General features: G+C 46.8%; 1 protein-coding gene across 1 annotated transcript in view; it reads left to right on the top strand.

The window, feature by feature from the left end:
• The window catches only part of STARD7 (StAR related lipid transfer domain containing 7), a 39,141-nt gene that overhangs the window by 15,356 nt on the left and 9,659 nt on the right, over positions 1 to 14,126 (top strand). The window contains exons 2-6 of the mRNA XM_077805644.1: positions 3,015 to 3,217; positions 3,578 to 3,627; positions 9,751 to 9,861; positions 9,955 to 10,037; positions 12,418 to 12,517. Coding sequence (XP_077661770.1) covers positions 3,015 to 3,217; positions 3,578 to 3,627; positions 9,751 to 9,861; positions 9,955 to 10,037; positions 12,418 to 12,517 — 547 coding nt within the window. The remainder of the gene's footprint in view (positions 1 to 3,014; positions 3,218 to 3,577; positions 3,628 to 9,750; positions 9,862 to 9,954; positions 10,038 to 12,417; positions 12,518 to 14,126) is intronic.

The raw sequence follows: 14,126 nt of genomic DNA, 5'->3' as shown, positions 1-14,126 counted from the left end.
CAGTTCTGCTTTGAGCAGGGGGTTGGACTAGATGACCTCCTGAGGTCCCTTCCAACCCTGATATTCTATGATTCTATCCCACTGTGCAACTTGCCACCATCTAGTGCAGGATGTTTTGGGAAAGGTTCACAATGCCTCATGGGGGCAAACGAATCATGCAGGGTTGATTGGGAACATGGTTTCAATGTCCCTTGAGGCAGTTTTCTCCGTCCCATAATTTTATCTGCATCCTATAATGTTTTACGCCTCTTTTTCAAAAGCCCCCATGTCCGCCATCTCTGTGGGAAGCATGAATCCTGCACAGCTTTGCAGTATTGTGATGAGTGTTCCAAGCACAGTATACCTGATCCTGCAGTATTTGCAGAGCTGCCAGAGGAGTTGCGGGGAACTAGACGATTCCTTGGAGGCCAGATTGCTGTGGGACATAAAAAGAAACATTAATATAATTTGCTTTCCCCTCGATGTGGGAAAGATATGCACATGCCTATGTTAACCAAGATGAGATTTTCCCAGGAACTTAATTTAAAGACACACTGGTTATGATAAAATATAAAACAAGTTTATTAACTACAGAGAGAGAAATTTTAAGTGATAGCAAACAGATCAAAGCAGATTACCTAGCAAATAAACAAAAATGTGAACTAAGCCTAGCATACTAGATAGGTAGGATTTGAATTAGTTTCTCACTCTGACTGATGATACAAGCAGGCTTGCAGATTCTTAAGGCACAGACCGCATTCCAAGTCTTTTGTCTTTCAGAACATCTTTCAGGTGTTAAGTTATGGGGGAGTGAAGACAAATCATGATGTCACTCCCCACCTTATATAGTCTCTTCATCTGGCGGGAACCCTTTGTTTCAAGCTAAGCTTCCAGCCCAGTTTGTGAACAAATACAGGTACCAAAATGGAGTCCAGTATCATGTGGTCTGGTCACATGCCCCTGCTTGCCTTGCTGAGTCACAGCAGCCATTGCTTATAGGCTAGCTGAAACATTCACAGAAAGGCTCAGCTCTTCCATGGTCCATTGTCTTTGTTGATGAGCCATCAGCACTGTCTAGCTTCTTCATTTTTGTACCTGAAAGGCTAACTGTGGGTGTTTTCACTTACCTAGCAAAACTGTATAACTTCACATACAATCTAACAGGATATTAATGTTCAACAGGTCAAGACTTTTAGAATGATACCTTACAAGGCATGTTTTGTACAAGATGCTACATAATTATATCATCATCATATTACTATGGTGAATGTGGGGTGCAGTGTCACAGTGGGGTTTAGTTGTCTGCTGCACTATGGGATCTTATGGGGTCTCCACTTTTACAAGGCTAAACATTATACTAATAATAGAATAGGCACAACCTGTCCTAGATTATCTTGGGCAGCTACACTTCTCTGGCTTAGTGAGCACCCTGGCTCTAGTTCAGTGCTGCAAGTGTCATCTTTAGGAATGGGTAAGTCCCGAAGTTTCACCTTGTTCCAAAGCGGTTCTTTCCCTTGGCAAGTCTTTTTCTTTTAGCAGTTCATCCCTTGCACATTAGCAATCTGTTCCATCATCTGTTTACTCGAGATAACTGCTGGCTGCCTCTGCTGTTAACCAGGGTTTTCGGAACCCCCAGCAGGGGCAACTTAACTATTTCACCCCAGCTGGTGTAAGAAATAAATCAACAGGAACACAGCAATTCGGGCCGATAAGATTCATGCAAGTAAGCGTGCTCTATTTAAAACTGCAGTTTATCAGATTTAAGCACACACAGACATAAGTAATAGGTTTAGAACATCCCAGATACTTACCTAACATCTGGAAAGGTATTGAGTAACTAAATAGCAGGTTCACTGTGGCCAGGTGCTCACCCACCAGGGCAAAAGGGTGTCAGGAAAAAGGTCTCTCCAGATAGTTTCAGAGGACTGCTCCAAAGTACACTGTGTTAGCCAATCTTTTAAAACTAACTTCTACAAAACACACGGGTCATAATGACCCCCACTGGATCATTACTTTTCCTAACTTTCAATAAACTTTCTAATATCCGAGGTGTCTAGATTCAAGGTTTTCCAACCACCAAGGTTTTCCATCTCAGTTTGTTTGTCTGTCCCCTCCTTCCATTCTGATTAGCAGAAACTGCTTGCTAGATATGACATTGCTTCTGAAAGCCGGTCTCCAAATTAACCCTTAGCTATGTGTAGTTCTATTTCATTAATTCAGGGTAGCTGAATGCACATAATATGGTTTCAATTAGCTTAATCACATTCTGGGGTATATACACCCCTAAAATCCAGGGCAGTGCTGTAGCTTTTTACTGGAAGCTTTGCTGGGAGCTCAAATGGATCATTCAGCTCTTGTAAAATGAAGTCTGACTTTCACCCGTGAACTTTTGAACCATCTCTGTAGGTGATACAGGGGTTCTGTCCCTGCTTGGGGGACTAAAAATGTGTGGGGAATGCTAGAAAATACTGCTTGCTGAGTCTGTTCTTCTCGAGGGGAAAGTATTTCTGACCTTGTGGAAAGCTTCAGTCCATTTGTACAAGGAGCAGGCTCCTTTGCAGTTGCCTCTCCCTACACAGGCAGTTTGGCTTCCTAAGGAGCAGAGTTCGCATTAATGGTTGCCCCAACTGTGCCCCCTTCTCTCCTCCCCCAGAAAAGATCTTTGCTATCCCCATCAATGCTGAAGGAGGCTTTCACTTGGAATCCTGACAAGCCTAGCAGGGAATCCTGACAAGCCTAGCAGGTAGTATGAAGAGCTCTGACTAGGGAGAGAGAGAGAATACAGTGGAGCTGCTGTCCCTTTCCCAGCCTGGCTTCTCTGAGTTCTGTTTCCTTGGCGCGGGAGTGTGGGGCCCATTGCTGGCACCTCCGGGGAATCCTATTGTAACGTGGCTGCTGCTGGGATAAATGAAGGCAGAAAATACTTTGCTAGCCTCATAGGCTATGTGTGTAGCAAAATACTAGGTGATCCTGGCCTCTTCTGTGGCAAGGCCTTGGCACTGACTAGCACAGCCTTTCCTCTCTTCCCACTCCAGGTCTGCAGAGGAGATGAAGCACATGGAGGAAGTCTCCAGGCTGTTCCATGGCAGCGGGGGAGAGCACCAGAAGCTGGTTTCCAAAGCCCATGTTGATATAACAGCCACTCGCGAGGAGCACCCCTGGGAGATGGTGATGGACAAGAAGCACTTCAAGCTATGGAGGCGTCCGATACAAGGGACCCACCTGTATCAGTACAGAGGTAATTCCTCCATCCCCCTTGCCTGACTATGTGTGTTGTCAGTCGCGGTATGATGCCTGTTCACACTCTGTGCGTGGCTCTCAAATGCTGAGCAAAAATTCAGCGTGGCCTGTCCTAAAACCTACTTCCTTCTTCCTCTCCTGACATGACACTGTTCCCTCTCCCAGCTTCTCACTGGAATTCTCCATCCTCCCCCATATTGTCCCTCTTTCTGGTCACGGCCTCTCCTCTCCTCTGTAGTATGATTCCAGCCTTGATAGCAGCTTCTGGAAAAGACCTTTCCCATGTGATCCCACTGAACTGAGATACAGACTGGCTTATACCTGTGATCTCAAGACTCTTTGTTTCCCTTTACTGCAGTCTTTGGGACGTATACAGATGTGACTCCCAGGCAGTTCTTCAATGTGCAGGTGAGTGTTTCGGGGCCCACGTCTCTAATTCTAGGATGCATGATGTGTTGGAAATAAAACACAACTCTCTACCCACAGCACTTAACATAACATCTGCATAGGAGGGGCAGCCACTGCATGCAGGTCCTAGGGCTTGCTTTGTTGTGATGCCCACAGCAGAGTGATTTGCTCTGTATTAACAGTCCACCTGTAGTTCACCTGGAAGTGGGCCTATTTGGCTTTACATATGTATACAGCTTCTGCTCACCTCCTGTTAGCTTTATGCCCTGTCTGGCTGGTAATCTCCTTAGAATCCGTTGTTAAGTAAATCCTTGATACGAACTTTATGCTCCTCTTCACATTTATTACCTGGTATGTCTTTTCTGGTGAATCAAAAATACTTGGCAGGATAGAGCTGTTTAAATTAGTTGAGACTCTATTTTCCCAATGGTAGCCGTCCTGGTCCAATAGATAGGGCATGGCATTTGGATTCAGGAGGCATGAATTCTAGATAAGATACTTCTCCATATAATGCATAATTAGACTGTGAAACCTGCTGCCATAGGATGTTGAGGCCAAAAACTCGGCAAGATTCAAAAAAGGATTGGACATTTTATATGGTTAGCAAGAATATTCAGAGTTGCAATTGTTAGTGCTGCCAAAGCCATCCTTCTCTCATATCCCACTTCACTACTGGCACAACCTAGTATTAGAGAAACAAGGTGAGGGAAGTAATATCTTTTATTGGACCAACTTCTGTTGGTGAAAGAGACAAGCTTTTGAGCTGCACAGAGCTCTTCTTTAGGTCTGGGAAAGGTACTGGGGGCAAGTCTACACTACAAAGTTAAGTTGACCCAAGGTTGCATCGACTTGCAGCCACCGCAGTAATTAAACTGCTTTTGCATGTCCACACTATGCTCCTTGTGTCGGCGGTGCGCGTCTTCACCAGGAGCACTTGCTGTTTAACTGTCAGTGTGGGGCATTGTGGAACCACTTCTGAAAGGCAGCAACAATCAATGCAAGCAACTCAGTGTCTACACTGGCACTACATCAACAGAGGCCATGTCCACACTTACAAGCTTTCAGCGGCACAGCTGTATCGATACAGCTGTGCCACTGTAAGAGCGCTTGTCTAGCTGCATTATGCCAATGGGAGAGAGCTCTCCCTTTAATGTAATAAAAGCCGCTCAATGAACGGTGGTAACTATGTCAGTGGGAGAGCGTCCAGAGGAGCCATGAAATTGACAAGACCGCCAATGTAAGGAACGCAGTGTCTACACAGACACTGTGTCGCCCTAACTACATCAACATAAGCCCTATGCCTCTCATGGAGGTGCAGTTACATTAGTGTAGTGGGGTTCTTAGCTCGGTGGGAGCAAGGCTGTAGCGTAGACAGTGACATAGGTCAACATAAGCTGTTTTCGGCCTTGTCTACAGTTTTGTCAGCAAAAGGCAGCTTTTATTGACAAAACTACAATGCTACTTTTGCCGACAAAACTCTCCTGTTAAAATAAAACCGCCTTGACAAGAGGCATAGAGCGTATTTGCAGCAAAATTTTAATGACAGTGTCAGTGTAGACACCGCATTTGGTTTTGTCACTGTAAATGGCCTCCAGAAGGTGTCCCACAATGCCCATCCTGACGCGTCTGGTCAGCAGTTCAAACTCCACTGCCTTGCAGCCAGGTACGCAAACATCTCCCTTTAAAGGACCAGGAATTTTTGAAATTCTACTTCCTATTTGCTCAGCATGGAGAGCTCACTTCACATCTTCCCAGCTGACCACGGTGGTGCACGTGGCAGACGCTCTCGCACTTGGACCATAGCAGAGGAGTTGGATCTGCTGTGTATGTGGGGAAAGGAGGCTGTCCTGTCCGAGCTCTGGTCCAGCCGTAGGAATTTCAATACCTATGGGGAGATTTCTTGTGGCTTGTGTAATAAGGGCTGCAATCAGGACACTATGCAGTGCAGAGCGAAGGTAAAGGAGCTGAGGTGGGCGTACAAGAAGGCAAGAGAGGCAAACTGTCACTCTGGTGCTGTGCCGAAGACCTGCTGCTTCTCTAAGGAGCTGTACGCCATCCTTGGCGGCAATCCTACTATCAATAGCCCCCTGGATACATTGGCATGGCTGGAAGAAGCAGACAGCGGACCTAACCCCAAAGACGAAGTCATGGATGAGGAGGTGGAATTGTAGGACTTTGTGGAGCCCACAGCGGTTTATCCGGTGGGGCAGCAAGTCAGGAACTCTTCTCCACTCCGGAAGTGTCTAGCCAGTCCCGGCAGTCCCTTGCTGGCGAGCAAGAAGGAGAGGAGACCCCTGGTAAGTGATCTTTTTGACTTGATACTGCTCAGTTATGACGTGCAGCTGCCCTTTGCTTTGTATACTGTAGAAGTGGGTGAAGGGATAGAAATGTGCAAGACTAGCTGGGTTTGAGTGTGCTCCAAATTACTCTGCGCAGCTAAGCAGTGCGGTGAAACAGTGTGTTGATGCACACCGAGATTTCACAGGAATCCTCCAGAGAGATCTCCAGAGAAATCTCTAGGAAACTTTCCTGGAAGTACTCGCCAATCCTCTGCCAAAGGTTCCTTGGCAGAGCTGCTTTGTTCCTTCCCCCATTGTAGGAAACTTTCCCATGCCACTTGGCAATCACTTGTTCAGGGACTAAAGCGGCACACAGGTCAGCCGTGTAGGGACCGAGTCTGAAGCTGCACGTGTGCAGTAGATGTACCCTGGTATCCTTGCTTATCCTCAGGAGTGAGATATCTGCTTCAGTGACCCCTGCATGTGGAAAATGGTGGCAGAATCTACAACATTGTCCCTAGTCGCCTGCACTGATCCCTTTGAAACATAGCGTGTTCGGCAAGGTGTGTGCTTGCTAAGGGTCAGTGAGAAAGTGATTAATATGTTACAAGAGGTGTATTTTGCTGTAATGATTCAGTGCTGTGCGTGAACTAACAATCATGCTTCTGTGTATTGTTCCTTGTGCTTCTGCAGATGTGGCCTTCAGGGGAGTGCCTCTGGCAGATAAGGAAGCAACCAAGGTGTAGCGAGGAAGACATGTTCCAAAAGGTGCTCCAATCCTCTGAGGCAGAGAATGCAGGGAATGGCGAGAAATGGAAAGGCAGGACAGAAAGGAGAGTGAGGCGTGCATTCAAAAGGTCCATGAGCAGATGATAAAAGTCATGGAAGAGCAAACAGAGATGCTGAAGTCCCTAGTCATACTGCAGTCAGAACAGATGCGTGCTCTACCCTCTGCAGCCAATACAGAACTGTTTTCCATGCCTTCCCCAAACTCCTCCCATACATTCCTTTCAACTTTTCAGAACATCTCGGTATCCCGTTCACTCCACCCCTTCGGATAGCTTCCAAAATGATAGTTGATTTACGCACAGCTCTGAGAGCTTACACTGCCCTTCACTGATCTCTTCCTTCCCACCAAGCCTTTTCTGTGTGTTAATTGGTGTTTAATAAAAACAAACTCTCTGAAAGATAACCAGTCTTTGTGCCCTACACCTATTGATTGCAACTGGTAGTAAAACATAGGCATGAGTTTAATCATTTGTTTACTGCAAATCCTGCTTAGGAATCATGTCAAGAGTTAGGCAAATAAACAAAACTCAGATTAACGAAGCCTGGCAGATTGATGTATAGAAATACACATTACTGGTTCTCATTATCAAAATGCTGCCTCAAAGCCTCCCTGATTCGAATTGCCCCCTGTTGTGCCCCTCTAATAGCCCTTGTATCAGCCTGCTCAAAACCAGCAGCCAGGTGATTTGCCTCAGCACTCCACCCTGGGCAAACCTTTCATCCTTAGTCTCACAAAGATTATGGCGCATGCAGCAGGCAGCTATGACCACTGGAATGTTTTCCTCACTTAGATCTTACCTGCCATAAAGGCATCATCAGCGTGTTTTTAATCTGCCAAATGTACATTCCGTGGTCATTCTGCACCTATGCCGTGGTCATTCTGCACCTATGCAGCCAATTGTTGAAGCACTCCTTGCTGTTTTCCAGGTTTCTCACGTAAGGCTTCATGAGCCATGGGAGTGAGGGGTACGCTGGGTCTCCTAAGGTCACTGGTCATTTCATCATCATTCCGCCCTGCCCCCCACTGGAATCTTCTGGTCTGGAAAGTCCCTGCTTGCAGCTTTCTGTACAGGCCAGTGTTCCTTAAGATGCTTGTGTCATGCACCTTCCCGGACCACCCCGCCTTGGTGTCAGTGAAATGCCCATAGTGATCAACAAGTGCCTGCAATACCATGGAGAAGTACCCCTTTCTATTGATGTACTCTGTCACAAGATGGTCCAGGTCAAAATTGGAACGTATGCCATCTATCATCCTGCCACAGTTAGGGAATTCCATTTCTGCAAAACCATTCACTGTTTCATGCACATAGCCAAGAGTCATGGTCCTTCGTAGCAGGATGCGATTAATGGCCTTGCGCACTTGCATTAATGCAGTCCCCACGGCCTACTTTCGTAACCCAATCTGATTTGCGACCAACTGGATGGAGTTAACAGCTTTCATACTGCCATCGCCATGTGCTTGTCGACTGAGCAGGCACCTCTCATTTCGGTGTGTCTGTGCCACAGGGCTGCAGTGAGCTCCGCACACAGTTCCAGGAAAATGGCTTTCTGCATCCGAAACTTCTGCCGCCTCGGCTCGTCATCCCAGACCTGCATAATGATGCAATCCCACCATTCGGTGCTTGTTTTCCAAACCCAAAAGCAACGGTCCACCATGTGCAGCTGCTCTGTGAATGCCTAAAGTAATCAGGTGGTGGTTCTTTCCATGGCATGCAGCAGGTCGGGCAACGCTGATTCCTGTTCCGTTTGGGAGCTCATGATGTACAGCATGTCCGTCCGTGATGTGTTCACAACCACATGACCACAACATTAGAGAGGAGTGTAGGATCCCTTCACGCAGAGATGGACGCACGGTAAACTGGGGCTGTTGAAAAATGCTGCAAAATACAGTCAGAAGACCATGGGAAGACTGGGACACAAAATAATGCATCATGGGACGTTGAGCTCACACCTATGATGCTCTGCGATCCACTCCACCTTCCCACAAGTCCTAGCTTCAGAAAGTGGTGAGCAGCACAGTGCGATAGCTACCCACAGTGCACTGCTCTCACTGTCTGCAAGAGCACCAAGTGTGGACTTGCCCTGCCCACAAGGGGAGCATAGTGTGAACGTGCAATAGCGATGTTTATAGCACTTTTTGATCGTAGACATAAATTTTGTCAACAACACTCTGTGGTGTAGACAAGGCCTTAGATTGATGTAAGTTGCCTTACATCGACCTAACTAGTGTAGACTAGGGGTTAGTGTCCCAGCTAAATACAGGGAGGAACAGATTGTTTAGCATAAGTCGTTAACATGGATTGTAAGAAACCATTCAAGGTGAAGTGGCCTGTTAACACCTCTGCGGTCATAGAACAAAAAAGGGGGGTTAGTGGGTTACAGATCGTTGTAATAAGCCATAAATCCAATGTCTGTCTTCACTGTGATTTTGAATGTCTAGTAAAGTTATGAATTTAAGCTCCCAGGCTCGTATTTTGAAGGCGTTGTGCAGGTTTTTTTGTGGAGGGACAAGGACTGAGAGGTCAGATATGGAGTTTTCATTTTGTGAAAAGTATTTGCCCACAGGTGATACGGTGTTTTTTATTTTACCATTTTTCTGTGTGAGTGGAACGAGGGGGAGTCACCAAGATTATTCTAGTATTTGCCTACAATTTTTGTGTGTGATGGTCAGTTGTAGTCCTCTAGAGTCTGACTCTAGGGCCGTCTATCCGCAGTCCTCCTCAGTAGAGCATCTGCTTCTCAATGCAGCCTTATAGAGGGGAAAAGCTATAAAGTCCTGTGTCACTGCTGCAGTAGCCATCCCTGCCACTGTGTGTTTCTTCCCAGCAAGAGTATCTTAGGGATCATAAACTTCCTGTAATGCTGCCTGGCTCCCAAAAGCAGTCTTTATTTTTGGCAGGTAGAGTTTGGCTTTTCCACAGTATAAGGAACTGCTCATTTGTCTGCCTTTCTAAGATGGGGGTCACCTCCTCCAACCATAACCTCGACTATAGAAGAAACATGCTACAGCTTCACCTCATGACACAATTGTCAAAATTCTTCCCTTGTTCCATAGCTGGACACAGAGTACAGGAAGAAATGGGATTCACTGGTCATCAAACTGGATGTGATTGAGAGAGACCTATCCACTGGCTCAGAGGTGGTTCACTGGGTTACTCACTTCCCGGTGAGTGTTCCTTCCTCCTTCCCTCACCCCCTTTGCTTTCTGACGGCCTGTCTGCATTAGAAGGGACTGATTTGCATGTCTTTGTTCCTTTAGTACCCGATGTATTCACGGGACTATGTGTATGTTCGGCGGTACAACGTGGACCAGGAAAACAATCTGATGGTGCTGGTGTCACGGTATGTATCACTGATGCAATCTAGCTGTTCCTGCCACACCTAGCACCCTGGTGTGAGGATGGGGTTGTCCTTAGACTCACTGTCACTCTGACAAAGATAGCAAAGGCATTGTTTCTTCTGTAGGCCTTGCTCCTTTGCCATTCTTTTACCTGGGTCAATGGGTTGTTATAGGCAGTTAGTTATAGATGCTACCAGCCATGCCTATAAATGATTTTGTCTGACCCTTCCCATTATAAGACCCTGTTTTCAAATTTTCTGTGCTGGGTGTCTGCCTCAGAAACTCTGCTGGTTCAGCTGTTTCTGAGAATAAGGCGAGGGAAAAACGTTTTGTAGTAGTAAATTCTGATCACCTTTTCTTTGAAAAGCTTGTGTGCTCCTGCATCTTGGAAGAGGGACTCGAAATTTGACAGGAAGGGTGGACTTTATATCAGGGATGTGCCTTTTGCTGAGCCTGTGAAAATCTGCCCTAATTTGGCCAAGTTGTAGCTCTTTGAAAAATCTCAGTTCACATGTGCTCAGTAGAGAGACTTCTTTGATTTTAAGCTAAAATCTTCAGAGATTTTATGTGCATTGTACATGCTCCAGCATCTCCAGCTCGTAATGCTGACCCGGCTGTGCTTGTGCCGTCTCCACAGTATGAATAAGCAATATGCTGTAGCCCTGGGCTGGAGGGAGTGAAGCTGGACTTTCCCTATTATTGGCAGCTTTGTGCCAGGGTTGGGCTGGGCACCAGAACTGAGAGCAAGGAGCCTCTCTCTCCTGAGCTTTCAGTGACCCTCAGGCTGGCACCCAGGCAGTGTGAAGGAGTAAGCCACATGACTCAAATGTGGGGGGCAGAGGGGAAGAGCTGGACCTGGGGGGCAAGGGGGAGTAGGCTGGAGCAAGAAGCTTTGAAGTGGAGATGGGGAACCGACTGGGACTGGAGGCTGGCACAGCGGTGGGGACTGCCACTGCAGGGAGGAGACTGAATGACAAGTCCAGGGAAGGGGACTCTGAGCTAGTGGGAGTGAGGAATATGGGTGGGGGGAGAGGGACTGGAGGCCATTGAGTGGGGAGAAGATGGGCCTGGGGAGAACTGGGAATAGCTGGGCAAGGAGACTGGGGATAGAGTCTGAAAGGGGTGAGGAGAATAGACTGAGACAAGGAGCCATGGGTAAGGACAGGACTGGGATGGGGACAGTGCAGAAAAGTTCAAACTTGGGGGCAAGGCAGGGAATGGGCAGAAGTGTCTCCACTAGAGCCTCTGTGCAACCTTAATTCAGTCTCTTATGCCTATGCCCTAGCATATAGTCTCTAATTTCATGGATATGTACTATCCTGCGTTTATACAGCACTGTTGACGTTTGCTGCGTAGACCGTCAAACATGGTCCCTGCCAATCTAGGTGTGATGGCAGACAAGGGCATGGGAGTGAGAGGGAAGTTTAGATGGTGACAGATCAAGAGGTTACTCTTTGTTTTGCACTGTGTGCATTGTGTTCCCCTTCTTTGTTACGTTGGTGTGGGGGAGCTTGTTTGGAGGAAGTGGGCTTTGACGAGATATTTGAAGAGGAGTGAGAGGGTCCTTCCAGGCGTAGGAGAGGGCGAGTGAGATGCTTGTGGGAGGAGGGCATGAAGGAAGCTGGAACTGAGTGAGCACAAGGCTCAAACAGTGGTGCTCGGATGCTGCTATGGCTGTGCAAGCCTTCTGCCCTGCAGTCCGTGGAATGGCCTCCGTTCTGCTGGCTGAAGGATGAGCGATGTTCTTGATCCAGTAGTGGAGGAAAGAATGAGAGCTTCACAGGGGGATGTGGCTTCAAAACTGGAAAGGCCGGGGCTTCTCAGGTCCCTTGTCAGAAGCCCTTCTGTCATGTCTAGCGTGGTGTGGAAGAGCCCGTTCTGGAACCACTGGGTTAGGAGAGAATACTGGAGAGGGCTATCTGGTGTGCATTTTAGTCACATACTTAGCGATACCTGGTTCATAGACACACAATGACTACTTAAAATGCCTTATCAATGGCAGGGGAGGCAGGGTGGATAAGATGGCAGGCCTGCTTCCTGTTCTTCCGCAGACTGCCTGTGTGAACTTGGACAAGTCATGTCTCTGCCTCTGTTTCCCCACTGGTAAAATAGGGATGTTGATGCCCTCTTTTGTAAATCACTGTGAGTTAGGTATTACTATTAATTGCCTGTTGGAGCCTCTCTAAATGACTGCAGAATTTCAGGAGGCTTTCTGAGAATAGCTTGGTCTCTCACCATTGTGGAGAGAGTCTATATTTTATCATATGTGATGACTAGTACAGTCTGTCAGCATCTGTCCATTCAGACCCAGGTCTTAAGCTAACCTCAGGAGGGATTACCCAGGGTTATAAATACCCTTTTCTCATCTTGCATATATTCCAGAGCAGTGGATCACCCAGGTGTCCCAGAAGATCCTGAGTTTGTGCGGGTTCGAACCTATGAATCCCAGATGGTTATCCGACCACACAAGACATTCGATGAGGTAAGTTCCTGGCCAGTCTGGAAAACCAGGGGAACAGTCAGCCGTTGTTGAGGCCTCCCCAGGTGGAATCTGAGTCAGGACAGGAGCTCTTCTGAAAGGTCGTAACTGAATATGCTGACTAAAGCTCTGCGGTCTGCAGCTGCTGCACCAGGGATACCAGCTCTAAGTATCAAGGGGAGAGCTGTATGGATTCGCCTAGCCCTAATGACAGCAAACCACTCTGACAGGACCCAGGACTGTGAGGCCCTGGACATTTGCCTGCTTTTAGCATAAGGAAGTCTTGTCTGTGCCTGCCGTGGATCAGCTCCCTGAAACTACCAGCCTCTGGCAGCACAAGTACCGCCTTCCAGGCCCTGCAGGCCTCGCATTGTATGTATGGGTAGCAGTAGGCACACACCAACCCCTGAGTCCTCCGAGTGTCCCCCGCAGTATCCAGCCCTTGTCCACTGAACACTCTCAGAATTACCTGGCCTGCTGTTCCCAAAGGAACAGGACACACCAGCTTGTCAGATTCAACTCAGGGCCACCTCTTAGCTTAACACCACAGGACTGAGTTATGTTTATAGTGAAAACAAGAATAAAGAACAGAGATTCAGGTGATACTGAGTAAGAATGTTGGGGAAAAATGGTTACATATAAAAGAATATAATTCTTTCTGAAGACTGAACTTGACAAGTATCAGAGGGGTAGTTGTGTTAGTCTGTATCCACAAAAACAACAAGGAGTCTGGTTGCACTTTAAAGACTAACAGATTTATTTGGGCATAAGCTTTCATGGGTAAAAAACCCATTTCTTCAGATGCCAGGTGGGTTTTTCACCCATGAAAGCTTATGCCCAAATAAATCTGTTAGTCTTTAAAGTGCCACCGGGCTTCTTGTTGTTTTTTGTAACAAGTTACTGTCTTGTCTAAAGAAGCTTTTTGCCCAAATTTCTCTCCAGCTTTTTCAGCCAAGCCTAGCTGAGATCCCACTTTCATGAAGCAAATTCACTGTGCACTTGCTTCCTAGGTGATGGATTCCAGCATGTCGTCTTTGTCCCCAAATATAGTAGAACAAACCTGCGATGTGCACCTCTAGGTAGGGTCCATACTCACTCTCACACACTGTTGTTCTCTTTGAAATTTCTTACAGTCCTTCATTAGCATTCAGTTCAGATTGGTGATAGGTGGCTCATTGCGAAACATACAGTTATTAATGTGCATTTAAATAGCCAGACAGGTAAACATCTCTTGTCTGACAGGAAACTTGTGTTTTCACTTTTGTTGGTGACCAGTGCCTAGATATTCTTTGAGAACATATTTTCAGTATATATACTTAACTCCTTGCATAGTATCCATGCATACATTTTACAATTATATTGATGACCAGAGTGACATAGGCTTCTATTACGTGATGCTCTCCTGGTGAGCTACCATGTATATTCCAGACTCGGGAGATTTCTTTAACCTCCTTGCCAGTTGGCACCAAGAGATTGCTGTGACACAGCCACAAAGCTGTGACTTCCTTGGTGTCATCTTGGTTTTGCTATTGAGCTAAGTACCCAAAGTCAAAGGTCACAATTTAGCCAAGATTTTCATAGATTCCAAGGCCAGAAGAGACCACTGTGATCA

Source organism: Eretmochelys imbricata, chromosome 26, assembly GCF_965152235.1.
Source record: "Eretmochelys imbricata isolate rEreImb1 chromosome 26, rEreImb1.hap1, whole genome shotgun sequence".
NCBI classification, from domain to species: Eukaryota; Metazoa; Chordata; order Testudines; family Cheloniidae; genus Eretmochelys; species Eretmochelys imbricata.
Note: the sequence above shows the minus strand (reverse complement) of the source record. Positions and strands in the feature narration are given on the sequence as shown.